General features: G+C 53.5%; 11 protein-coding genes across 11 annotated transcripts; 6 read left to right on the top strand and 5 right to left on the bottom strand.

The window, feature by feature from the left end:
- Positions 1-701: 701 nt before the first annotated feature.
- Positions 702-1,267, top strand: CCMA1212_002458 (uncharacterized protein; the record flags this gene model as incomplete). Its single annotated transcript, XM_073699840.1, has 3 exons — positions 702-704; positions 757-895; positions 969-1,267. 3 exons carry the CDS (start codon positions 702-704, stop codon positions 1,265-1,267), a joined length of 441 nt encoding a protein of 146 aa, XP_073561254.1.
- CCMA1212_002457 (uncharacterized protein) lies at positions 1,221-1,433 on the bottom strand (the record flags this gene model as incomplete). Its single annotated transcript, XM_073699839.1, has 1 exon — positions 1,221-1,433. The coding sequence occupies one exon, from the start codon at positions 1,431-1,433 to the stop codon at positions 1,221-1,223; it is 213 nt and encodes a 70-aa protein (XP_073561251.1).
- An 869-nt stretch (positions 1,434-2,302) lies between these two features.
- CCMA1212_002456 (uncharacterized protein) lies at positions 2,303-2,782 on the top strand (the record flags this gene model as incomplete). Its single annotated transcript, XM_073699838.1, has 3 exons — positions 2,303-2,309; positions 2,378-2,553; positions 2,609-2,782. 3 exons carry the CDS (start codon positions 2,303-2,305, stop codon positions 2,780-2,782), a joined length of 357 nt encoding a protein of 118 aa, XP_073561252.1.
- Positions 2,783-3,682: 900 nt separating this feature from the next.
- On the top strand, positions 3,683-3,889 carry CCMA1212_002455 (uncharacterized protein; the record flags this gene model as incomplete). The annotated part of the gene is made up of 1 exon (XM_073699837.1): positions 3,683-3,889. One exon carries the CDS (start codon positions 3,683-3,685, stop codon positions 3,887-3,889), a length of 207 nt encoding a protein of 68 aa, XP_073561249.1.
- Positions 3,890-4,743: 854 nt separating this feature from the next.
- CCMA1212_002454 (Pre-mRNA-splicing factor cwf16) lies at positions 4,744-5,640 on the bottom strand (the record flags this gene model as incomplete). Its single annotated transcript, XM_073699836.1, has 1 exon — positions 4,744-5,640. The coding sequence occupies one exon, from the start codon at positions 5,638-5,640 to the stop codon at positions 4,744-4,746; it is 897 nt and encodes a 298-aa protein (XP_073561250.1).
- Positions 5,641-6,061: 421 nt separating this feature from the next.
- On the top strand, positions 6,062-7,072 carry CCMA1212_002453 (uncharacterized protein; the record flags this gene model as incomplete). The annotated part of the gene is made up of 1 exon (XM_073699835.1): positions 6,062-7,072. The coding sequence occupies one exon, from the start codon at positions 6,062-6,064 to the stop codon at positions 7,070-7,072; it is 1,011 nt and encodes a 336-aa protein (XP_073561247.1).
- Positions 7,073-7,430: 358 nt separating this feature from the next.
- On the bottom strand, positions 7,431-7,987 carry CCMA1212_002452 (Transcription elongation factor SPT4; the record flags this gene model as incomplete). The annotated part of the gene is made up of 3 exons (XM_073699834.1): positions 7,431-7,464; positions 7,560-7,813; positions 7,910-7,987. The coding sequence occupies 3 exons, from the start codon at positions 7,985-7,987 to the stop codon at positions 7,431-7,433; spliced, it is 366 nt and encodes a 121-aa protein (XP_073561248.1).
- A 512-nt stretch (positions 7,988-8,499) lies between these two features.
- CCMA1212_002451 (uncharacterized protein) lies at positions 8,500-8,946 on the top strand (the record flags this gene model as incomplete). Its single annotated transcript, XM_073699833.1, has 1 exon — positions 8,500-8,946. One exon carries the CDS (start codon positions 8,500-8,502, stop codon positions 8,944-8,946), a length of 447 nt encoding a protein of 148 aa, XP_073561245.1.
- A 197-nt stretch (positions 8,947-9,143) lies between these two features.
- CCMA1212_002450 (Serine/threonine-protein phosphatase T) lies at positions 9,144-11,008 on the bottom strand (the record flags this gene model as incomplete). Its single annotated transcript, XM_073699832.1, has 7 exons — positions 9,144-9,182; positions 9,248-9,372; positions 9,455-9,816; positions 9,875-10,118; positions 10,193-10,628; positions 10,703-10,783; positions 10,868-11,008. 7 exons carry the CDS (start codon positions 11,006-11,008, stop codon positions 9,144-9,146), a joined length of 1,428 nt encoding a protein of 475 aa, XP_073561246.1.
- Positions 11,009-11,942: 934 nt separating this feature from the next.
- On the top strand, positions 11,943-16,471 carry CCMA1212_002449 (ABC1-like protein; the record flags this gene model as incomplete). Its single annotated transcript, XM_073699831.1, has 3 exons — positions 11,943-13,247; positions 13,805-13,830; positions 13,921-16,471. The coding sequence occupies 3 exons, from the start codon at positions 11,943-11,945 to the stop codon at positions 16,469-16,471; spliced, it is 3,882 nt and encodes a 1,293-aa protein (XP_073561446.1).
- Positions 16,472-22,970: 6,499 nt separating this feature from the next.
- Positions 22,971-24,080, bottom strand: CCMA1212_002448 (uncharacterized protein; the record flags this gene model as incomplete). Its single annotated transcript, XM_073699830.1, has 1 exon — positions 22,971-24,080. One exon carries the CDS (start codon positions 24,078-24,080, stop codon positions 22,971-22,973), a length of 1,110 nt encoding a protein of 369 aa, XP_073561445.1.
- Between the last annotated feature and the right edge of the window lie 1,740 nt (positions 24,081-25,820).

The following is a 25,820-nucleotide window of genomic DNA, read 5'->3' as shown; positions in this document are numbered from 1 at the left end:
GCGTAGCCTCGCGCAGTTCTCACAGGTGGTATCTCGACTTGTTCTTGAATGGAGGCAAATAGCAAGGTCACACAACGTCATACTTAGCCATGCGAGCATGACGTGAATGGCATTCTCTTTGCTCATCGCACGCCCACAAGCAGCCAATTGTATGCTGCACGTTGCCATGGGAATGGCCTCCTTTCTAGCTGCTCAGGGAATCGGCCGCCCTGTTCGCAACAATTCAGCTCGAAGATGGCACGGATTGATGCTGACGATTCCATCGTTGCTGATGCTGTTGCAAGGTCTTGCATCTAGTCTTCCGGATGGGGCATTGCTAGCACTTCTTGCACGACAGGGTCCTGAGGGCCAGATGGTTTGTTGGGGGCCATGATCGCCGCCTTTGAACGAGTATGTATGTAAGTGCCAACGGAATGCTCGATTATCCTTGTCTGTACATCTGTGCGGCAAGGTGAAGTGAGCAAACCACTACTCGCCTGTCGTGCTTTACCGAAACGCAGCGCGAATGTCAAAGAGAGAAGGGGTCCATGTCCGATGGCGTGGGGTGGATCATCAGGTGTAGATGAAATAAACTGGCGGTTATGGCCACACGAGATCTGAGGGACGATACATGGAAGCGTCGGATCGAGCAACGCTGGTTGGCCTGCAGAGACGCCTCGATCCACACAAACGTCGAAACCTCACGGATGGTGCCGTGCAACATGGTGAGCCTCATGAGGGCAACTGAAAATAAGGATCATAGTAAGGATCTATTAGGCCGGGGCTCCATCGAAAGCTTGGGGAAATGATGCGATAGTGGGCAAAAGCTTGGTCTGCTTGGCACAGGGAACCATGTCGAAAAGCCCGGGATGTCGATCCCCAGCCTGTGACGCAGGAACCTTGAAGCTTGCTCGAGGTGGACCCCAATGATTCAAACATGCATCCGGACGTCGTTTGGCTTTCGTGCGTACTCCGTATGCGACGTACAGTGACAGAAGATTGTGTGACTGAGCACCGGCGAGATCTGCTAGCTCTGGCCGCCGAAGCAAGCAACCACGGGCTGGCTGCAAGGCAAAAAGGCTCGACGATCATCAACACCAGCAGAAGCACTTCTCGCGAGATGCCAGCCCTCCATGTCGATGCCCCCAAACGCACCGTTATGTCGTTGAGGTCGTCGAGAGAGGTTCGAGTGGAGCTCGTGACGGAGGAGGCGAAAACGCCGCCCAGATCGAGCAGCGTTTTCACACCTGAACCACCGTCACCGTTTCCCCTGTGGGGTCGCCGGTGACATCACGCACGGTGGCTTCATTCGAACGTCCAGCCAGGTTTCTGCTGCTGATTCGACGGCACAGGCCCCCTACAGTACGGCTGCCATGGCAGACAATGCCCTCGTCGTACTGTTGCCCTCGTCGTGCCCTTTGCGACTTCGTCCAGACGGTAGGGCGCAAGGCCATGTGAGAGGTGGAATCGGATGAAGAGCAGGCGGATCTAGGCTTCTGCCGCCGTGGTCCATGTGTAGATGGCAGTTTGAATTCTCCATAAATCGAAAGAGTCATGTCGAGGTATTTTGAAGTGGCGCCGTTTAGATCTCGATGCGTAAGTCCGTCGAGGTGAGAAACGTAACGGACGGCAAATGTGCACAAATGCGGCCGAGCTTTCTCTGACAGCATCTCGATTGGGACCGAAGCAAAGGGCAGCACTCAAATGGCGGTCCAATGAGTCGGGGCCATCATCTTCTCGGTCCGCATTTCCTCGTTTTCTGGACATCCGCGGGCGCGCATAGCGACTATGTGTATACGTACAATTTGCTGCATATTGCATCGAATCTCGGCCGTCAACCCAGTGTGAATATCTGAAAGGCCCGTTTCCCCTCGTTGACGGATCTGGAAAAGGAAGGGGGGGGGGACAGAGGAAAAGGAAGCAAAGACGGCGATATCCCATGGATGCGCCGTTCGCACGTCTGATTGCATGCCTTGTCAGTCTGTGGATGTGCCACAACGGAAGGCTTCCAACATTTCGGATTCTGTTACCCGCAGTGGCCTATTCGATTACGGTGAGAATGGGTACGGGCTGTCGGCCAATGGGTGCGCCTTGTCTTGGATCAGAGTGGCGTGTTGGTGTGCCATTACCGCATCGCCTTCGATTGATGATCCATTGGAGCCTCTGATCACAAGCCGCCATGAACAAGTTGCGAAACAAGGACCAGAAAGATACTGTACGCTCGAGGAACAAAGGAGGACTGAGGCACCGTATTTCCAAATTCTGGCAAGATGGGCAATGCAGTCGAGCATTTCGCGTAATTTACCGTAGGAATCACGGTACGATGCCCGGTGCGCATGTACTCATGGACGGGATGGCTTCTGCAGAACTGCCTATCCGTACTGCCTATCCGTACCAGAATTGGCCTTCGAAGCGGGCAAAGAGAGGCAGCATGACATCCGCGTGACGAGCATGCCGATTCCGACCAGCAGGGTCTTGGGGCGGGCAAAACTGGACTGTTTCTGCTCGTTTTCCAAGGCCAAATCCTTCCGTACTGTCCTGTACGGTAGCTCCTTGGAGCCACCGTTTTCGCCTGTCCGCCCCCAGAACTTGGAAGAGCGTTCTTGCACATGCCCACCGTACAGTACAGTACGAGTACGCAGTTGGCATGCAGAAGGACGATCCCCATCGCACCATGCCGCTCCATTATGATTGTGGTGGCGTGGGCCTCAGCAGGACCCTGAGCGAGCAGCAGCCCATCCGGCCCAAAAAGGGTGTCGAGCTCATGCAGAGGGAGTGGGCGAGCGGCGGTGGAGGCGTCTAGGACGGATGGGGATCGCGAGGCGATTATCAGCATAGCATCACTCGCGGTGGCCAAAGAGCAGCAGCCCTCGAGCAGGGAACAGGCCCTTGTCGACGTGCTACTGCAGCAACTCTGTTAGCAGGTCGTACGCCATTTTCACCTGCGCTACCGTTGGGGTGATTCGTTCAGATGCCGATCAGCTCGGTTGATTTAGAGAGGCCGATATTGGCTTGCGGAGGAGGGGGTGGAAGGGGGGTGAGGGCCCTTCCTGTGCGCGCGTGTGTAAGGAAGGCATGGGGTCTAGGGCAGAGACGCAAAGAAGGGGAAAATACACAGCAGACCAGAGCTGGTGGTCGAGACCCCTCCTATGGACTGTACTGTATAGACTGTATGGGGTTGTAGCTGTTGTTTCTAGCGGGCGAGATGATTGTCGAGGCTGGCGCTGAGGTCGGATGAGGGGGAAGGAATTAGGTGGAGGGTCCTGACTGTGAGATTTATAAAAAGACCTTGAGATCCGCGTCTGGGCCTCGTTCCTTCTTTTCCTGGCTCGCCACGACCGCATCTTGTGGCTTCTTTCCCGTCACAGCCTTGTCTTGACTTCCCGATTCTCTTGTACTACGTCATCGGCGCCCTGCTCCAGCCTTGCCTCTCTACCCATCTCGCCTTTTACTCCTACCTATATCAACCTCTTTTCCCTCTCCTCTTGAACAGTTCCTATACGACAATAATCACAACTATCCTACAGTGTCTAACCCACCAACCTCCCCATCTACAGTCAAATCCAGCATCAACATCCGATCAACTTTGACATCTCTGATCTCAACTCATCCTCTACTCGACTCATCCTCTACTCGACTCATCCTGTTCTCGACACCAAACAGGCCTATCAACACTTAAACTTCACCTCAACTACACATCATGATGCCCGGCTCACAAGACCACTTCAACGTCTCCATGCCTCAATCCCCTCCTCCGCCGCAGAGCATCTCCAGTTACTCTCGCTTCATCCACGACCACACAAAACGCCAGATGCAGGCCTTTGGCGGCCTGTCATCGTCAAATTCTGGCTCCAGGGGCCGATCATCTGTCGGCACATCCATGACCAACGGAACAGCTCCCACGATCTAGTTCCTTTGCGTTCGGCCTGCGGGTGTCCAAACATTGCACATGGGGGCGTCATATGTCTAGCGTTGCTTTCTCCTTTCTGATTTCGAGCGTTACGATTCCCGCGCGCTTTTTCGCTTGACTCGCCATCACAGCAGACACAAGTCGATCATGGTGCAATGCGACTCCTGGGCTTCGCCCATAATATGGTACTGCCCGGACAGCCCAGCAGAAGAATCATATCATGGCATACTCCCAAGTTCGGAATGCAAGCATAGACACAAAGTCTTTCTACCAAACACGAATTCTGCAATGCAGCCGAAAAAGCAACTTGTTGCGTCACTCCGATGACGAGCCGACTCGAGCCCTTCGCTAATTCATCGCTGGCTTATAATACACTGCTCTTTTAACGAATTTCTATGATACACGCATGGCGTTGGACGGTTCCTAGGATGGAAGAACAAGGGGTTCTGGTGTTTTTGGTTCTGGTATATACACGGTCACTGGAACGGCGAAGGGGGGATGGGCTATATCAGGCTGTTGAAGCCAACGTACATGGACGATAATAGCAGCTGACGAGGAAGAATGGAACTGATGAGTTTCCAATCCAATACAATCACTCGTTCGTGTTCAAGGTTATTGGTTGTCTCATCCTCAAATTGTGTGAGTGCCAGGTGACCCATTGCATTGTGATAGAGAAATACTACATAATATCTTCATGATGCGACCCAAGTGAATCCATCCACGCCTTGTGTAAACCCTCATCGCTCATTATGTCGCAAAGTGAACTCAAGAGTTGCCCTGTCCCATCCAGTTCCTGAAATCTGAATGCTCGAAAATCAACGTTTGCTCTCGCCCATGCCCTTTCGCGATAGTCGCTATACTAAAGACGGCTTCTTCTTGATACCAAGCAAGGCAGCATGGTCTTTCTTCTTCTTCACAGCCCTCTTGAAAGACGGCGGCGGAGGCGGCGGTGGCATGGAACTTGTCGCCGCGCTGGTATCCAACGAAGTTGAGGCCTCCACGGCCTTATCACCACCCATCGGCCCAGAAACCTCAGCAACTTCAACAACTTCCTCTACGACGCCGGGGTTCTCTGAATCTAAGGGCTTTAGCCTATTGGCGGCTGCCGCAAACGCCCTCTTGGCAATCTCCGCATCTTCTCTCTCTTGTCGCTCCCGCTCCTCATCTCCAGAACGAATAATGGTGTCTGCGAAATCCGTCCCTTCCTTTTCCGATCGATGTATCCTCGCGTTTCTTTGTCGAATCTCATCAAGCGCATCGGCTGCTGCCATTTCGCGGCGAGCATCGGCATTCTTCGCCTCGAGATCTTCCATGGCGTTCTTCTCCTCCTCGCCCGCGGCTTCGGCTTCCTCCCGCTCCAGCCTGTCCAGCCTCTCCTCCACCGTCTCTTCAGCCAGTTCCCGGTTCCGCCACGGTTCAAACGAGCGCATGGCGCCCTTGACCATCGCGTAGTCTGTGTTTCGCGGGTCCGTGCGAAAGGTGATCTCGGCGCTGCATCGCGTGCACTTGATGTGGAAGAAGAGGATCTGGATGCCAAGGTATTTCTCGTCCGGTCGGATTTCCTTGCGCGAGTTGAATTTCCGTCCTTTGTAGATGTATTCGCCGCAGCTGAGGCACTTCATGGAAAAGGGAGCCATGAGTCGGACGGTTTGGATTCTCGGTCCTGTGGGTTTGGGGCCCCGACGGCGGCTGATGTCGTTGGGATCGAAATCCGGGGGGTAGTATTTCTGAAGGACTTTGCGCTCAGACATTGTGAGCTGCGGGCGTGAGTGTCGTTGTGTAAGGGGGGAATGCGGATGAGTGGTTGAAGAGGCAAGATATGCTGGTCAGGTCAGTATGGAGAAAGAAAGTTGGAGGAGTGGCGTTGATGCAGCACTGTAATTGTCGGTTCCGAGTTGAGAAATAAGGCTGAGGTAATGTCACTGCCAAACCGCATTAACGTCGGCAGCAGATAAGGTGGCGATAACAGATAAGATTTCGCCCATGCAAGGCTGAGTCGCGCCTTGGATTTGGCTCCGACAATTGTACCATCATCGTCCGTCACCGTCTCAGCCTCGACTGCTGCTGCTGCAACGAACTTGATAACTTGATTTCCGCTTGCGCATAGAAAATACCCGTCTTCCCAACAACGACTCGGCGATCCGGCTTCACCCCCCAAGGAAACAACACAAGATGCCCAAAGCAGAGGTCGGCTCGACCAAACACCTGAGCAACAAGCTCAAGTCCAAAGGCCTCCAGCGCCTGCGGTGGTACTGCCAGGTCTGCGAAAAGCAATGCCGCGACGCCAACGGCTTCAAGATGCACACCCAGTCCGAGAGCCACGTGCGGCAGATGCTCGTCGTCGGCGAGGACCCCAAGAAGTTCATTAACCAGTACAGCGACGAGTTCCTCAAGGATTTCCTGCAGCTGCTGAGGACGGCGCACGGCGAGAAGCAGGTGCACCTGAACCAGTTTTACCAAGAATACATTGCCAACAAGGAGCACATCCACATGAACGCGACAAAGTGGCCGTCGTTGACCGAATTCGCAAAGTATCTGGGGAGGGAAGGCATATGCCGAGTGGAGGAGACGGAAAAGGGACTGCACATTAGCTGGATCGACAACTCTCCCGATGCGCTCAGACGGCAAGAGGCATTGAGGAGGAAAGAAGCGCAGGACCAGGGCGACGAAGAAATCGAGCAGCGCATGATACGGGAGCAAATCAAACGGGCTCAGCAGATGGCTGGCAAACGCGATGGAGAAGGCGAAGAGGAGGTGGAGGGCAGGGAGCTCAAGAGACAAGAGGGTGAAAAGATTAAACTGTCGTTTGGTGCGAAGCCCAAGCCGGAAGACGAGTCGAAATCAAAATCTCCGCAGGATAAGCCTGAAGAGCCTAAAGGCGGCGACAAGACTGAGGAGACGAGCTCGGCCGCCTCTACAGAGCAGCAACCGAAACCAGCTGCGAGCAAGGGAGGCTTTGGCGGAGTGTCTCTGAAGCTCGGCGAAAAGCCACAAACCAAGAACGTCTTTGCGCAGGCCAAGAAGAACGCGCTGGCTTCGGGATCCAAGAAGGGTTCAATACTGCAGCAGCCCAAGAAGATGAGCGAGGCCGAGAGGATCATGAAGGAGGAGATGGAGAAAAAAAGACCCAGCGGCTCCGTCGGATTCGCGATGCCCGGTGGCAAGAAACAAAGGATGAATTAGGCACGGCGCTGAGTGTCTTCATGACGGATTGGTATGGCGTTTCCTCCCCCTTTTTTTGATCTTGACACGGCGCGTCGGTTGCACATAGAATGGATGTATTTGCAGCACGCTTGCATTTTCCACAGATACCACCATTTCCCATTAACGATCATATCATCAGGGAGTGGCTATCCAGCACCCCAGCTCGGCTATTCAGCATCCTCGTGAATAGCCACCCTCTTTCCACAGATACCATAATGTTGATAACAATCCATAATATTGATCTTGAAGGCCTTAAATAGTCGATTCCCTTTTTCAAAACGCCATATTCGCCCGCATTATACGCTAAATCACATATTGTTGTATTCGTCCCTTCACATTAGGCATCCGTGTCAGTTTGCGTGCCATCTCTCCTGCATTGTCATCACACGTCAGCCTCCCTCCAAATCATCACCTCCAATGGGGAAAAGGGAACCGCTCGCGAGTCGCGGTTGCGCGCTATACGTACGGGATATACTGTATCCGATACTCGTCCTCGAGCGAGGACCGGATCTCGTCGGGCAGCTGGCCCGAGACCTTGATGGCGTAGAGTCCGGGCACGTAGCCGTCGAGGCGCTGCCACTTTGCGACCCACGACTTGGCCGGGTTGGCGAGCGAGATGAGGCCCTCGAAGACCTGGGAGGTGCAGCTCTCGATCTGGTCCTGCGAGCCGATGAGGTGCAGGAACTCTTCGCAGTTGGGGCATCCTTCGTCGCGGAAGCGCTGTTTGGGGGGTTTGAAAGGGTTAGCGGACTAGGTTTCGCGTCGTTGGGGGACAAGGAGAGGAGAGGAGAGGTTTCTCTGGAAGGGAGAACGGACGCTGTATGTCATTACGATGGAGCAGACCATGCAGGCGCGCAGGTAGCGCTGCTGGCCGGGGGTGACGAAGTTGGACATGGTTGTGCGATGGGTGTGGAAGAAGTGAGAGAGAGAGTAGAGAGGATGTAGGATTTGTCGGGGTGAGTTTGGCAAGGCTGAAGTTGAAGACGGGAATGGAAGTGCATGGGTTGGGCGTGGCGGAAAGACGCTAGTGCGGAATTGCTTCCGAGTGGATGGACAGGTACGTACCAATTCTGTACGAACGAAGCTCGAGTTATAAAGTGTGTTTGTAACAGGTATAAGCCTGGATATATGGTTAATAAGTAAGGTACCTAAGGTGATACGTCTTTTTACTTCTCGTTCCACTGTCTATATCCTCAACCCTGCTAGTAGGGTAGATACGTGATGTGTGATAGTAGGACATCAAAGCCAAGGCTCCGAATCCATCAGACCGGCACCATGAACCAATGCATCTAAACGCAATACATGCAACAAACGCAATCTGGATTTTCACCCTTCAACAGCTACCAAACCAAACAACCACTCTCAAAGATTCAACACTATCTCACACAGGCGCATCTAAATACAAGATGTCCCAAGAAACACTCCCAGCCTCGCAAAAATCAGCACTCGAAAAACAAAGGCTCCCCAAAACGCACGAACTTCTCACCTGCACCATCAAAACACCGCCCTTCTCATACGTCCATCTGGAGCTCCTGACGAACCCTCCCGAGGCGGCCGCCGCAGCCGTCATCCAGCTCGACAACCTCCAGGTCAAGTCGTACTGCACGGCCGCCCTGCGCCAGTTCCTCGGGCTGACGGGCACCGCGATCCCGCTCGACGTGCTCAAGGTCGAGGCCTCGGAGTGCTGGGTCCGGGTGCCTCGAGAGGACCTGGGGGCCTTTGCCGCCGCGCTGACGGCCTGGAAGGGCTCCAGCGATGGAGGCGTTGAGTTCCTCTTACGGGTCAAGCAGTGCTCTGACTGGCTAGGCGCAATGGTTGGGAGCCACGGGCAAGAGCAGCTGTGGAAGAATTGAGGCATTGATGCTGCATAACCTGAAATACCTAATCTACACTGGGGTATATCGAAGTACTGCCTCTAAGTGGCCATCTTTCTTTAGGCTTTTTACTATTTTTTTCATCTTGATACCCCTGCGGACAACTAGATGCCAGAGATATATCCTCGGCCTCTTTCGACCCCTTACTCATCCATCCTTTGCCTGGCTTTGACGTCTTACATGAGAGACGACATTAGGGAGTTTTGGGCGTAAGCCTACGTATTCGCGTCAGGACTCGTTCTTTTGGAAGCAAAGGGAAAAGAACATGAGGGAAGCTTACCATTGGCCGGATGTTCGGGTGCGGTACCGCATCGAATTGTTCAAACTTCAGCTTATAATCAGGTCCGATGTTGATGTAAGCGCCCCTGTTCTCGGTTGAATCACAATATCTCGGGGCGGAGAAGACTAAATGAGAGTGCCTCGTTAGCTTTATCGTGTGGACATAGCGACATAGAACAGATCATCTTCCAAGCAACTTGGTACATACCGGTGATGCATTTTCCATCGTGCTGCACTTCGTAGCCGTCCATGCGCACCTCGTGACTTCGGATGACGGCCTCCAGGCCATTGTTCTCGCAGAAACGCTTGGTGACGTCGGGGCCGAATTGCATGCCAACGCCTCGCTTGCTGGGTCCTCGGCCGGGCTCGTCCTGAGGGTCGGTCCACAGCATCTCCATCATCAGGCCCGACTGGCCGGGCTGGCGCTGAGCGTGTCGGTTCAGCTTGCGAATGTCGTCCAACGTGACCTTATCATCGGAGAATAAGCCGCCGTGGAGAACCAGGTACTTGGATCCAATCAACGTCGCGAGGGCCAATGACGAGAAGCTCTCGGAGAACAGCCTGAATATCCTATGCAATATGTCAGCCTCAGGCACAGCAATGCGCGTCGTGGAAATTGATGGGTTACCTTTCGTTGTACTTGGCCTTGCATTCTCCCTCGAAGCCGTACACCTTGTTCATGTCGTCCGTCTCGTGGTTTCCTCTGTTCAAGAAAAAGTTCTTGGGCCGCAGCCACTTGTAGGCGTACAGCAGTAAAGCAATCTCGGTGGACCAAGACCCTCTATCGACGAAATCGCCGTTGAACAAGTACCAATGCTTATCAGATGGGCTGCCATTGCGCCGGAACAGTTCCATGAGATCGAAGTACTGGCCTGGATGGCAACGAACGGGTTAGTATCCTGGAATAGCCAACAACAATATCCTCGGTCTGATATGCTTTGCTTACCGTGAGTATCGCCGCAGACGGTAAGTTGGACCCCCTCAGGAATGTCCACTTCCACCATTGTGGGCTCATCGTGCACGATCTTCTTGACGGCAATAAGAATCTGGTAGACGTATTTCTTGGCAATGAGCTTGCCGTTCTTGAATCGCTCCGTCATGTCGTCGATAAACTCCTGGGTCATCTCGTCTCCAAGTCGTACTCCGTCATAGCCATCCTCGACGACCATGTGTTCCAAGTCGAGCCCTTCTGCAGCCGAGGGCTCATCGCCCACCTCGATGGCTGCGAAGAAGGCCAATTGGCGCACAATCTTCTTGCATTCCTCCAGCTTGAGTCGCGCATCCTTGTTGTTGGGGTCGAGCCGAACGCATTCTTTAAAGTCCTCGATGGCCTCCTTAGGCCTCAGTATCGCAGTGCGGGCGAGGCCTCGGCGGAAGTATGCCTGTATATGGAACGTACATCAGTCAGCTTCTTGGCTCTTCACATGTGAGCTATCGGGGTGGCAGTCATGGTTACCTTGACCAGCTTCGGGTTGAGCTCGAGTGCCTTGTCAGCGTCGGCAATCGCATAGCCGTATGCTTCTGTCTTGATGTACGCCTAGGGAGGAGGAATCACACGCCAGTTAGCCAAAGTTGTCGTCGACGACATCGAAATCAAGCCGGGGCGAAGTTGGGTACACACTTGAGCTCTGTTGGTGAAGAACGTGGGCTCGGTGGGATCGGCCTCGATGGCCTTGGTGTAGAAGCCGATTGCCGCAGGATAATCTCCCGCCGCAAAGGCCTTGTTTCCTTGATTCTTGAGCTCGACCGCTGTTTGCGACATGGTGAAAGCCGGATGATCAGGACTGGAGCGCGCGGGCAGACTGGGTAGAGGTCTGAAGGTATTTAGAGTTTGGGGTATCGCGTGCGCCAGGCCCTCGCGGGGAAGATTCGCAGGGGTCGGGAAATGGGATGGTTCAGTTCGGAGCGTAGGATCTATAGATCTATACAAGGCAGATGCATGTAATGTTCGTCGTTCTCGGCCGGCCAGCGTCGCAGGCGCAGGTTTCTGGAGAGAGAAAATGGAAACGGCTGGACTTTTCGCAAGAGAGCCCAAGTCAAATTGGCCTTGGTTCCATGAGAATCGATAAAGAACTGGGGAAGCAGAAGTGGGTTCTGGATTGGGCCTAACAACTTGAAGTGACAAGGTCCGAATGAGGAGAAGGGCCACCACCATGACACCGTAGTGCAGCCTCTAGGCCTGTCGGCCCTGCGCTGTTGCCGCTGCCATGTGCCCTGTGGGTACTGCATCTCCAGCGCTGTCGGGGGCGACTCCCAGCGGCTGTCCAGCCCTAGGGCCAGCCTGTGGCCTCTGTAACGGCCTGATGGATGGGCGGGCAGGGCATCCAATGGATGTCAAGTGCCAGCTGATCGGATAGATGCATGACGTGAACGTTCGAATCGCGCATGTACAGGTGGTGGCGAGCGGGGACAAGTGACAAGGGTTATGCCGTAGCGACGGCAGTAGTCCGGAGTACCGCCAACCGCACGGTACTTCAAGGTTGTTGCATGGCGGCTCTGCCCTTCCGTCCATTTCGAGCGTCAAAGGGCCCAACTTCAACTCCTTCCCATCATCACAACGCTTTTCCGCATCGTCGCCCAAAGAGCAGAACCAGCTTTTCGTACAACAATAACCAGGAGTTCTTGATGAACATTCGACTAATCCAAACCCTGCAGACGCACAAAGGGCATCGAGCTTGTTCCTGACGCGGCTGGCGATGGATTCCGCGGCTGGGTCCTCAAACGCCCTGGTGCGTAAGAGGACCGACACAGATCTGATGCCGCCTCCGCCTCCAGCGAAGAAGATCAAGCGACCGAAGAAGGTGCTGGAAGAGGATGCATACACCGAGGCCCTCTCTCAGATCATTGCCAGAGACTTCTTTCCCGGCCTTTTGGAGACGCAGATTCAACAGGAGTACCTGGATGCGGTGGAATCGAAGGATGCCGCCTGGATATCAAGCGCCAGTCGGAGGCTTCGAAACGTCATGACACCTGGCCGCAAACCCACCAGATCAGCTTCGTCAGTAAACGCTACAAATGGCAATCAAACTCCTACAAGTTTCGTCGGCGATACGCCAGCGTCGATGGCAACAAGCGTCGCGCAAGATAAGCCGAGGCTGGACCTCAACCTCAGCCTGTCCGCATTTCAGGCCACCTACACTAGCGAGGACAACGAAAGCTTCTACAAGCTGATTGACAAGCAAAATCAGAAGCGGGCCGATAAGTACGCCTGGCTCTGGCGCGGGAACAAGCTGCCTTCGAAGCAGATGATCAAACAGAAAGAGGTCACCGACAGGCTGGAGAAGACTCGGAGCCTGGTTGATGACGGGTTCAAGAGAGATCTTTTGGCCATCAGGGATGTTGAAGAGCGGCCAGCGCGGCCGGAATCTTGGAACGCAGCTCCGAGGAATGGCTTGATGTTTACCCCGGAAGGCCTCGAGGACGGCGTCAAGACGATGGCCGAGAGCGCCGAGGAGCAGTCTCGGATGGCACCGAGGATGATCAGCTACGAGAACACAAGGATGCCACAGCCTCATGTCCCGCAGCGACCACCATCGCCGACCATGTCGTCCATACGCGACGCCATTGCGGGCAAACCGCGACAGAACGACCTCGATTCCAGCATTGTCGGCGGCGGCGAAACTCCTCGAGTCAACGGCTACGCTTTCGTGGATGACGAGGATGGCGACGACGCTGCAACCCTGCCTGCGCCTATCAATCTGGGACCTGGAGATGCAACGAACCCATTCAAGATTCAGGACCAGAGAAAGCGAGAGCTTCTTCATGAACGAATGGTGGAGCGTATCTCCAAGTCCAAGAGTGATTCTCAGCGGAGAGGATTCACGGGCAAGGCGACTGCGATGGAGACACCCCGGTTTACCAGCGGCCCAAGGGCATCGGGAGGCTTGACGCCAGCCGCACAACGACTATGGTCCAAGATGGCGACGCCATTGAGGGGCAAAGCAGCCGATTCCTTTGGGCAAGCAACCCCAAGGAAACCCAAAGGCTCGCTTTTGAAGAGCGTCAGCCGAGTGCCACCCAAAGCAGATTGATGGCGAGCTGTTGTTGATGCAGTCACTTGCCTATTTTCCTTTCGTCGTTGTTTGAAAGAGCGAGACGATGGTTTCTATTCTGAAGAGTCGATTTGGCCCTCCTATTTTCTACTTGCCTAATTTTTTTTTCTTTTTTTTTTTTTTTTTTTTTTTTTTTNGTCGTTGTTTGAAAGAGCGAGACGATGGTTTCTATTCTGAAGAGTCGATTTGGCCCTCCTATTTTCTACTTGCCTAATTTTTTTCTTTTTTTTTTTTTTCCTTTTTATTTTCGAACGTGAGGTTGGATCAGCATGGCGTTTCTGACAGGGAAAAAGCGGGATGAAAGGTTTACTGGTGACTCTCTCATCCGAAGGACACAAACTAGAAGGTCGGCAGTTTGCCATTCATATGCAGTTATAACTATAATTACGATTAAATCAAACCAAATTCCAAGATACATTGTCAAGTCCCCTGCTATGTCACCCTGGAAGCGTGCAAGGCCACTCCTGGATTGGATGAATCATAGACTTGAGAATACTTCATACTAGCATGTCGTTGCGCTTGGTGAGATGCAGTGCCGTCGCCCCGCTTAACTGCATAATTTGACGACATCAGCTAAAACTCGGCGGCCTTTTCATGAGCTTCACTAAAACCATATCCAAAGGCCTCGATCGTCACAAATAGAAGCATACCGAGCCACTGCTTACCTGGTTTCCCGTTCTTTTTCACTTCTTTTGTTTGGCGCACGGGTTCGGCGAATTCACATGGGGTTTGTGGACTTTGCGATCGACCTCGCGGCGGTTCTCAATGCCTCTCGGTCAGTCGCATCCAAGCATGTCGCTCTCCGGGGGCGGCAGCTGGATGTCTACAGCAGGACGTCGAGTGTAGGGGCGCTCTTGAGAAACAGGGCTGTTGGCGGTGCGGCGCAAGCAGGGAATTCAAGGCGAGATGAGTCTGGTCGTGGGAGGGAGGCCGTGGCGACTGAGGGTGTTGATGGTGAGGGTGTTGGCGAGAAGACGTCCGAGTCTGCGGCTTTGTCCTCCTCCGCGTCAGTTCCAGAGGGCTTGAAGGTGGAGGATTTCAAGATCCGTGAACAGCCAGTGTTCAAGACTTCTCTATCGGGAGATGACGCTGTGCGGCAAAGGATAGAGCAAGCGCCGAGGACATCCTCCACGGCTCGAGATGGGGATCGAGAGAAGCTCAACGAAGAGCTGGGCGTGCCCCAGGGAGCTGACATCAACGTCTTTCACACTGCACGGGGCTCGCAGATACTGGGCTCATTGCGCAGACAGCAGGGACCGGTGGGGGGCCGGCGAGAGGCTGCGGGCGGTGGGCCGGGAAAGGAGCATCCTATGCGGTATTGGCCGCGGCCTCCTCCTGTGGCGGCGGATGTCGCTGAGACGACTCCTTCCAGCCCTCTGAGGACCGTGGCGGAGTCGGGAAGTAGCAGCGTTGATGGGGCGGAACCTGGAACTGCGCAGCGTGAGGACTTGGAGTCTGTGGGATCTTCCGCACCGACGCCAGGGGATACGAAGGTGTCTGAATCCGAGGCTCGACCGGAACATTTACAGGACGCTACACCTCGGACTACACCGGCAACTGCATCAGAGGCTGCATCAAAGGCTGCATCAGAGACTTCGGCAAAGGTTACGCCAGACACCATGGCGGAAGCTACGCCAGAGACTGTACGTGAAGTCACATCAGAAGCTACACCGGAAACCACAAAAGAGACCGTAGCCCAGGCTGTATCACAGCCTACAGCTGAGACCGCACCAGACAAAGAAGACTCACCACTAGACGTCGGCAAGGTGGATGGGGAAACAGTCGAAGCCGTCAAGGAGGCCTTCATCCCCGAGACACCCACCGCAGGTGTGCCCAGCTACCAGCTCCGAGAATCCAAAGTGCCGGCCACCCGCTTCAGCCGGATCCTCAACTACGGCGGCCTGGCTGCCGGCATGCTTGGCGGAGCTGTAACAGAGAGCGTGAGCAGAGCCTTTGGAGGCGGCGGCCAAGGATCCGTGTTGCTCAGCGGCGGCAACATGGAGAGACTGGTTGCAAAACTGTCCCGGATGAGGGGTGCTGCCCTGAAGCTGGGGCAGATGATGAGCTTTCAGGACTCCAAGATGCTGCCAGCCCCTCTCCAGGAGGTGCTGCAGCGGGTCCAGGACCGAGCGGACTACATGCCGGCGTGGCAGCGGGACCGGGTCCTGGCCAGCAACCTTGGTTCCAACTGGCGAGACTTGTTTAGCGAATTCGAGGAGAAGCCCATCGCCGCGGCGTCAATCGGCCAGGTGCACAAGGCTGTGCTCAAGTCGAACGGGAAGCGAGTGGCCGTCAAGATTCAGTTTCCCGGCGTGGCGGACTCCATCAACTCTGATCTAGACAATCTCGGAATCTTGCTGACGGCCACAAAGCTGCTCCCGAAGGGCCTCTACCTGAACAAGACGATTGACAACGCGAGACTGGAGCTGGGCTGGGAGTGCGACTACTTGCGCGAGGCAGAATGCGCGAAGCGCTTCAAGGAACTTCTCCGGGGCGAAGAGGACGTCTTCGAGGCGCCCGACGTGTACCCAGAGGCATCCGGCAAGCAGGTCTTGACCATGGACTTCCTCGACGGCATCGGCGTAACCCGCGTCAAGTCGTTTACCCAGGAGCAGCGTGACTGGATCGGCACGCAGATTCTGCGGCTGTGCCTGCGGGAGATTACAGAGTTCAAGTTTATGCAGACGGACCCCAACTGGACCAACTTCCTCTACAACGCCGAGACGAACAAGCTCGAGCTGCTCGACTTTGGCGCTTCGCGAGAGTATCCCGAAGAGTTCATCTCGCAGTACGTGCAGCTCCTCGAGGCCGCGTCCCGGTCTGACCGGGAAGGCGTCAAAAAGTTCTCCGAGGGCCTGGGCTACCTGACGGGCCACGAGAGCAGGACGATGCTGGACGCGCACGTGCAGTCGGTCCTGACGCTGGCCGAGCCGTTCCTCGCGTCGGCGCCCGAGGTCTACGACTTCAAGGACCAGACCATCACGGAGCGGGTCAAGGCTCTCATCCCGGTGATGCTGCACGAGCGCCTGGCGCCGCCGCCCGAGGAGACGTACAGCCTGCACCGGAAGCTGAGCGGCGCGTTTCTGCTGTGCGCCAGGCTGGAGAGCAGGGTTCGGTGCCGCGAGCTGTTTGCCAATAGCGTGGCCAAGTCGGGATATGTTGGAAGCGTTTGAGGCGGCTCAAAGAGTCGTGCGTGTGTGTGTACTTCTAGCGGACATGATGTCAAGTGTAATTTTAGGAATAATTCTTAGACAGAGGTGAGCTGAGCATATAGATGTCCTTTTTCACTCCTGGGAGGGGATTGTCTGAAGCTGGCGAGTCAGGGTGAGATCAATTCTGCCAAAGTCCGCCCTACGACGAGGTATGATTTTATAGATGCTTACATTCAAGGTCGGATGCAACACATACGACAGTTGCGCATACGGGAGTTCGGCTGTTGACTGTCAGGGCAATGGAAGAACGCACTCAGGGGGGTTTGTATGGTGGTCTGGGCATAAGCCCAGTATGTAGGTGACAAAAGACTTGAGGTAGATATCGTTCTTGTCATATCTTGCCCTCTCAGATATGCAGTCATAACCATCAAGCGCGCAGTTTTATTAGCACATGTCCAAAGAGCTTGTGAATCAGATTGATGCCGAGTAATTGATGGTAGCTGGCACTTCTCTTGAAGAGCTGCAGCTATCAACCCGCCACCGTCCCAGCAAGCCTCATTGATGCAGCGTTTTCAATACTTGTGTTGATGGTGATCAACTGCAAGTGTCGGATGCTTGTGCCAGTTCTCACGGCGTCCGATGTAGAGGGATCGATGCTGGCAAGGGTTCTGCTTCATGGTAGTCCCTAGCACGTACCTAGTATCAGGAGAAGCGTCCAACAATTAGTACTCTGTTACTATTGCTATATTCTTCTATCAAGTCTTGTAAGCTTCCTTTGATACACAGTGAGTAGAATATATAACGCTTGAGCGGCGTTTTAAAACTATACGTGTATAACCTTGGGATTCTAGAAAGCCTAGTTAGGGTCCTGGATAGCCACTCAATATATGTATAGAGTGTAAAGTATTCGCTTTTGAATATAGTCTTTACTCGACTGCTTATATATATCTCTACATGGGTAGATCATCATGATAGAGCTAAATACCATGTGATATGGAGACGCTGAGCAAGAGAAATGTGGCTGGATCTCCAGACAAGTTCTTACATAGGCTTCTCACCTTTTGATCTTCTCGCGACCGAGACTAAAAGCGGACAGAACGCGGCAGCTCCCCCGGCCTATAGATACCCGTTAAGTTCTCTGGGGCCACCTGTTGGTGGGGAACAATCCTTGCACTGGGCGTGTTCAGTGGCATAGGTGTTGTTGACAACGAAAGGGGGAGAGATAAAGGTTAAGGTGGAGGGACGCATGAGAGTAAGTAGGTACGAGTCCCGTATTCAGTAGACTACACGTACAAAATGAATCTGCTTTTTTTGCGTTTTCACTCATTCACTCACTACCTGGAAGTGTCTATGCAGAAAGAAGTGTTTCGCTCCAAGCCTGCACATCCCTAAACCTTCACATCCTCGCCACCTCTATAGTCAATAGACCTACATACTTGCTATCATCTATCAGGAACATTTAACCCGATAACAGGGCAAAAGTTATCACAAAAAAAAAGAAACAACATACAACAGCCGGTGTTCGCCAGTGGTCACCCACCTGACTACTAATCTGCCTCTCATTGGCTTGACTCTGGGAGAGCAGACGGGATCCCGTATTCTCCAATGGATATGGTCGTATGTGTTTGAGAGGCCCTGTATGTTGCCTTATTACCAGCTCGTGTATGCTACTAGGTAGGCACTAGATGGTCACATATCGACGAGTGGGAATAGGGAAGGTAGGTACAGTCGATTATACAGAATCACTGAGGCCGATTTTCATTCTCTGACTCATCAACCGAGGCAAAAGGGAGAAGATGAAAAGAAGAAGAAGAAGAAAAAGAAAAAGAAAAAGAAGCAATCACAGCATCTCCCCGTTTAAGCGGTGCCCGAGGTAGACATCCAGTGCTGGTCTACTACCTACCTACTACCTACCCTACTACCTTCAAGGTTGGCTTGGGTCAGGTACTATTGATTGCTGGGACCAGCACCCCGCTCCTCGGAAGTCGGACTACCTTGGAGCGCGAGGCAAGGACCGCAGCAAGCAACATGCGTCACCTATATAAGTTGGTTGGTTTGGTTGGTTTGGAGCAGACTGGCTCGTGCTTTTTTGCTGCTTTTTTGTCCTGTTGGCTCACGAGAAGGCTGAACTAGGTAGGGCAGCATCTCCAGCGGTTTGGCACCGGAACTGCCTGGACGAATGGATGACGTTGGTTGGGGCAAAAGAAAGGAAAAAGGAAAAGGGAGTAGCAGGCTAATCCTAGAGGAGCCTTGAAAGCGAAATGGTCAGAAGGCAAGGGGGTTTGGAGGGTGCAGGGGGAGGAAGAAGAAGAAGAAGAAGAAGAAGAAGCAGTATGTGCTGAGATGGGTAATCTGGTTACAGGACACCCCTCAACCTTCCATCTCATCTACACCCCTTCCGCCGTCCTTTGTTATGTTGTTGGGCTGGCTGGCTTTTCCCTGGTTTTCCAATGGCTGCCAGCCTGGCTCTTGTTTTAGGAAGAAAACCCGACGCCAACGATTCCAAGCTATGCGTACCCGGGGATGCATCGCATGCTGCCAAGGCCGTGCTTGTGTACAATATAACGAGATACTTTCTCGGGAACGGTGGCGTGCGAGGTCCTCTGAAACAGGAGTAAGAGTCACAGCAAGAGTATGGTAGACAATCAATTGGCCAGGGTGGAAGAGCGGACACGGGTGAAAGGGAAAGAAAAAAAAAAGGTTTGTTAGCTTTTGCAGCCGCGGCCGTGGAGGGCGCAGAGCGAGGCCAGAACTTCGGCGCGGAAGACGCTTATATCAGGGGTAACCATGATAGCCTCACCTGAGCCCTATTTCGTGCTATACTTGAGAGTTGCGCACAAGGACGAACCATGGGAAACGAGGCATAGAGCGGAGGGCAGACTAAAATCCCGGACGGATCCTATAGAGATGAAAGGCGAGGGAGGTGGGAAGAGCCCAACAGCGGACGACAAGGGTTTGGATTTTGGTTCTGGTGGACAATGTGCCGAGAGATTGCCTTGCCTTGCTGGCATACTATATAGTAAGGACTTGCACGGTAGGAGGGTGAATTGCCGCGGGGGGGAGAGAAGGGGCAGAGCCGACATGGGGCGGTTGAGGCTGCGGGAGAGACAAAGAGAGAGAGAGGCAATCTTGAGAGGGGTTCCAAGCAAGTACAAAGTACGTTTATCCCTAGAATCATTGAAGGATAAGTATGTACAACATAAGCTAGGTACCTAGTAGGCAAGGGGGAAAGTGAAGCACGGGGGGATCTTGTTTTGAACGGCCCAGATCTCGTCTATTTTTTGAAGGAAAACGGTCAGATGCCCCATGTCCCTCCTCGTTCTTCTGATCTGACCTGCATTGCAATGGCTCTGCATGATCTGGCTACTCCTACTCCTAATACTACTACTATTAGACTAGGTAGGTATAACGAACATACCTGCCGCCTGAACTAAACACCGTTATTCGCCATTATCATGATTCATCCATCCCTGGCCCCCAGGAAGCTCAGCACCCGCCCCGCCATCGGCCAATCACGCGCAGCGCCCCACCTTCGGCAGCGGATCTCGCCAAGGGCTGAGCAGCGCGAGGCTTCGGCAGGTGCGTCCGAAATTTTTCGGGATTTACTGCGCTGACGCCCCCGCCCCCAAGCAAAGGGGGGAGGTGGGGGCGTGTCTGTACATAGATCGTCATTGAGAATTTGAGATGGGCGGCGGTGGTGGCATGTTTGTGAGTTCTTGGGTAGGTATACCGTCGTCATTGTTCACCACGAATAGATGAAGAGATTAATCTTCTGTTTTTATTTTGCTCTTTTTCTTCTTTAGTGTCTTGCTGTGTGAGTACCTTATAGTTTCCAGGTGCCTTATGAGAATTGATATTTGCAGCATTGGCAAAAAAACAGACAAGAACGTGCACAATCCGCGTACAATCAATCCCTTCACAAGAGGCAAAGAACCGTTGCAGCGAACCAGCGTCCCGGAGCAAACGCCCCCCTTCCCCCCAAAAGCGCCTCATTCATACCGACCGCGGAACGTCTTGGACCCGAAGCTATAGGTTGTCTAACCAACGCACCCAGATGGCCGGGACCCCCGTTGGTGCCTGTTTCCGGTAGCTCGAGCTGCGTGACATGGCAAGTTCATGGTTGTAGCACATGTCAAACTCCCACCAAGAAAAAGGAAAAAAAAAAAAAAGAAAGAAAAAGCCATGTTCTCTTTGGCATGATGCTGCGGGCCTGCGTTTGGTCGGTTTATACGAGCGCTGAGCACACCACGGCTGTCGCAGGAATTGCCCTGTTTTATTCTTCCCATTATTCTTTCTGGCTTCATGTTGAGCGATTTGCCTTGGACCTCGTGCATTGCTTTTTGCGAGTCCTATGTCTGTTTCTGTTCTGCGTGTGTGTGATTCTTTCAATGTTCATGAGATCAAAATGACATACGGCCTACAGATAAAGAATAGAAAGTGGAATCTTTCCTCTTTTCTTTTTCCCTTATACTCTTTCAGGTAGGTATTGGTATTCATTTTACATTCTTCTGCTTTTGGCTTTGTTCACGAGTGCCTCGGCAACTCTGCCCAAATCACATCGTAGTAGCCTTCTTCCCCCACCTCTCCTCTCCTCCCCTCCCCCCTTTCTATTACACACACCCCCTTTCCCTCTCAGCTAACTTACTACCCAACATGTATGCACATCAGTATATGCGTTCCCACCAGGCAAAGGCGCATTCCTTTCCATCCAAAGACCTGGATTCAGCATCTTCAGCTACCTACTACTACTGCCAAGCATGCACCTACGTCGATGCTGTTGGTCCTGCCCCCCCAACCTCCGATACCCCTCCCTCTCCCAAGTTCCGCCATACCGGAACAAGGGAGGGTGTCCAACAAGGATGAATGTCTGCGAGGGGCGCACCCACGGAGAAAGGAATAGGTAAATGGAGCGAGCCCCAAGGGACAGGTCGCATCACTTGCCTTACTCGTACATGTGCACTAGCCGTTGCAAATGTGTGCTCGACAGGGGTTCGACGAGCCGAGAAAAGACATCCGACGGGGGAGCAAAAGAGGGTTCTTTTGGTAAGGGTTGGGATGGGAGAGGGGCCCCCGGGCAGATAAAACAGTTACGCTTGTTTTAGGTCCATCTCAACGTCAAGTGCCTACCTAGTACACTTCTTTTTATTTTCCCCTTGTTCTCATTCCAAACAAGAGCATAAGCTAGAAACGTAAGGTCCGAACGAAATAGGATCTGTGTGATAGACGAAAGGTAGAAGCAGATCCCTTAGTACGAAGACGTATGAGATTGCCTTGGAAGTAGTAGCTCTTTTCTTGTTTTACAACTCTTAGTGATTTTCTCTGCTATTTTTTTTTTCTGGGGACATCCCCTCCAGGAATGGTTTAAACCACCCCCCAGTCGTTGGACTAAGGGGGATCCGCCGGCCGTTAGAGGCGTTCCCGATGCTTCGCTTGGTGCCAGATCGCGACGGAAAAGGGTCGTGGCTCGCGATCGGGGGAGGAGGAGGAGGAGGAGGGGCAAGAGAAAAAAAAAAAAAACTAGGGAAGGGGGGGTTGAGTGTAGATCCTAGAACTGCTGGGGTTCTTCTCACCACGCGGTTGAATTTCAGAGGTATTATCCGAGGCTGGCTTTTCTCGGTGAATGGTATCATTGATTGGATTGAAATGAAATACCGTCTTCATTAGGTTTTCCTTGATCCGGAGAGCTGGGTCGAAACTCTGTTGCGTTGCGGCTAAAATAGAGTCCGGAATGAGGCGTCTTTCTTTTGCAACTTTTCCGGGGCAACTCAGCACAGGAGAATCCCAGCTGAACGGTACATTTTTTGATACGCTCAGCTGGAGAAGAAAGAAATGAAAAAATGGATCCAAAACAGGTGTCGATTGTCGACCTGATTGACGGTTCTAATTCTATTGATACACATCAACAAGACCCCTTCCAGCTGATCTGCAGCCATTACGGGTCCTGTCGAGTAAGCCCTCGGTACCACCACACAGAAAATCAGTTTCCATCCAAAACGAAGGAAAATAGATCAAATCAAATTGAACCAATGCCGACAGCAAGGTGGCGATTGGAATAAAGAAGAGAAAAGAAATGGAGTGGAAATGGCTTCCTCTGTCAGAAGCTGGGGGGGTATTGTGCTTAACACCAAAACAGAAACCACATGGTCCTATGAAAAAATGAGAAGAAAATGGGAAATCCAGTGATTTCCCAGCATTACCCTCGACTTGGAGGAGATGCCATGATAATCCTGAGCGCCTATCATGATGCATATGATTTCCCTGATATACCAAATGTTCCCATGCAACGCAGCCTGAAAGATCCCAACCAATCGATGCCTGATGAAGGCTACTCAACCATGTAACCGCTATCATGAGAAAGAGAAAGAGACAACGAAGGGGGGTGAAAAAAGAAATAGACAGCATGAAACGTGTACAGAGAATGAAGATGGGAACAAAGACAGTGACGATTAGAAGGCTTAGAAAATAAAGGGGTAGGCGAAGAGAAGTTCGGGACAGGCAGCCACGGCATACTTGCCAGGCCCTATTCCAAGAGATTGGCAATGGCCATCCTCGGGTCGGCTCGGCCGGTGGCGGCGCTCAGGTCCAGGGCTGGCAACACCTCGTTCCTTGCCCAGTGAGGGTCTATTCTGGGTAGTTGATTGTTTTGCATCCCCAGACCCCTCGTCAGCTCCTGAGAGGCTGCGCCAGACAGCGAGTACCTAGCGAGGTCCGAGCCATAACGCTGTGAGGTCGAGGGCGTAAATGACGACGGCTCGGGGGATCGAGACAACGGGCGCCACCTCTCGTCGTGCTGAACGTACCCAAAGCCGCTCTGTCTAATGGGAGAAGCTTCGTATGGTGTATGTGGGTGAGGGGCGGCGCGACGAGACAAAGGCTGGGGCGAGTCTGATGGCTGGGCCAGCGGCCGATACCACACCGGGGGGGAATGGTGAGGCGCTGCGGCAGGTTCTGCAAAGTGTTCCCAGGGCGACGCTGAGGACAGCCTGTAGTTATTGTTACCGCCGTCCGAGTCAGCAATGTCGGAAAAGGTGGGCGATTCCAGGGCATTCGCGGGGGGCGGCGACCGAATCAGGGCACAGACGACATTCACAGGAGTAACAGCAGTCGCTGAGTTGGTAGTCGTGGAAGACACGTCGGAGCGGATAGACTGCCTCGAGCCCCGTCTCCGGGCGTTGTGGTGATGGCGTCCCTCGGCTCGCTTAGTCTTGTTGACGAGCCCGTTGACGTAGTTCTTGATGGCATTGTCGCTGCGTCCGGGCAGATGCTCGGCGATGCGCGCCCAGGCCGTGCCGTATCTGCCGTACAGGTCCATGATGGCCCTGGCCTCGTCCTCGCTGATGGGATCGTGCCGCAGCGACGGATCGAGGTTCTGGTGGTATCTCTCGCGGCACTGCTTTGCATTGCGCGAGCTCATGAAGGAGGCGATGCTGACCCAGTCCTGGGGGCCCATGAGCCGCACCAACGTCACCAGCCGCTGGCTCTCTTCGGGCGTCCAGGGGCCCTTTTTGGGGGAGAGGGCGCCGCTTCTCATAACCATGGACCGGAGATGAGTTGGTGTCATGGTCATGAGCTTTTCGGTAGGGATGTAGTCGACCTCTCTGGGGACGAGGGGAGGGGCCACGGCCGCCATGGCTTGATGAACTGAGTGAAGAGTCGACAAGAGACTGGATGCAAGGAATGTTGTATTGTACGATTCCAGTGGCTGGGATGAAACAAGGGATCAGTGTGAAACGTATGTGGAAAGAGAAGATCAATATTCGGTGCTTGGTGGTGGATGGTAGTAGAGAGCAAATGTGAGCAAGCACAAAACTAGTCGTCGGCACCAAAGGAACTGGATTCCGGAGCTTAGGGTCCTCTCGAGGGAGCGGATCTTTATAATAGAGGATCGAAACAAGATCGAAAAGGCTAAGCAGACCGGGCAATTTCCTAGGGATCGACCTCGTATGTCTGTGCTAATGAGAAGCAAAGGAAGAAGAGGGAAAAATAAGAGGGCAGATGCAGTGGAGGGGGGGAGGGGTGGGTGTAGCAGCCGCAAGGCGTTGACAGGGGGGGGTGCTTAAATGGCGGGCTGGGTTCATGCTTACAGTTGGAAGGCACCGCAGATCTGCGCTTGTGATCGAGAGACTCGTGCCTGAGGTACCAGCATCGGGCCAGATGTGCAAAAGGTACGAACACTGTACTTGCGCGTCTCCTGACGTAATAAATCAAGATACCGCGTCCTGAAGCCAACACTGCACGCAACAGCAGGTACTGCTCGGCTGCGGCCGCGTCCCGCGTTCTGCCAGCTGTGGCCGCCAAGAGCCGGTACCGCGGCCGTACCGGGACTGCCTGTACCGGCTGCACTGTCGATGTGGGGAGGGGTAGAGTTCCAGGCACCTGGTTGGCTGGCTTGGAAATCCCGAAATCTTTCGGACCTGAAAAGTGACCGATGCACCAGCCAAGATCAGAAATCACAAACCAGGGCTCAGACATTCCCGGTCCTGGGTTCGGGGACTCCACAGGCTGCGCAGAGAGGTTGCCGATACCGACCCGGGCCGCGAGCTGTATGGGTAATAGCAGATACAGCAGCAGCAGCACAAGGAGAAGCAGATGGCATTACAGTTGTAGATGTATCTGAGTAGTAGGTATGTGCAGATTAGGTAGCTTTAGGTAAGGTAGCCTGCAGGTAGAAGCACGCCGTATGGGGACAAGAACAGGGGCCAAGGGCCAGGGCAGAGGCAAAGACAGACTCCGGAACGAGATTCGATGAGATGCATAGATCTGGTGTACCTAGGCAAGCAACAGCCACGGCAAGGGGCAGCCGAATCCGCAGTGCGAAGTGCAAGCAGAGGCTGCACATTTGCGCGTCCAACAAGCGCAGGTGCCTATAGAGCAGGGGTATAGGTAAGGTAGGTAAGGTATGAGGCACAGGATCCCGCCTCAAACAGCACCGGTTACCATGAACCGATTGGATTCCAGGCATTCGGTTTACATCAAGGTACATCGTACCTGTCAATGCGTTACGGTACCAGGACGATAATGCCAGGGGCTGGCTAGCGAGACGAGGAGCGTAACTTGGTCTTTCCTTGCTACCTTGTAATCAGGCAATGCAGGCTGAACAAAGCGGGAGACGGCGATACTCCAGCATTTAGTAATCGCATTGTATATTGCAAATGGGTGGGAAACAGCATCGAGCCTACCTCTTCTAGGTACTTCGCTGGGTAGACTGAAATGATTTACCCAAGGTCCATACGCGTCTGAGTTTGCGTATCCCTCATGGTGCCCCAACACGCACACTCAGCTCGCATCAATGACCTACCTAGGCAAAAGCAATAACCGACCTGTCGGTATCCAGCACGGCCAGCTAGGCCACCCTTCTTACTTCCCCCTT

The sequence above is a fragment of the Trichoderma ghanense genome (assembly GCF_004382785.1).
Source record: "Trichoderma ghanense strain CCMA-1212 chromosome Unknown scaffold_2, whole genome shotgun sequence".
Classification (NCBI taxonomy): Eukaryota; Fungi; Ascomycota; class Sordariomycetes; order Hypocreales; family Hypocreaceae; genus Trichoderma; species Trichoderma ghanense.
Note: the sequence above shows the minus strand (reverse complement) of the source record. Positions and strands in the feature narration are given on the sequence as shown.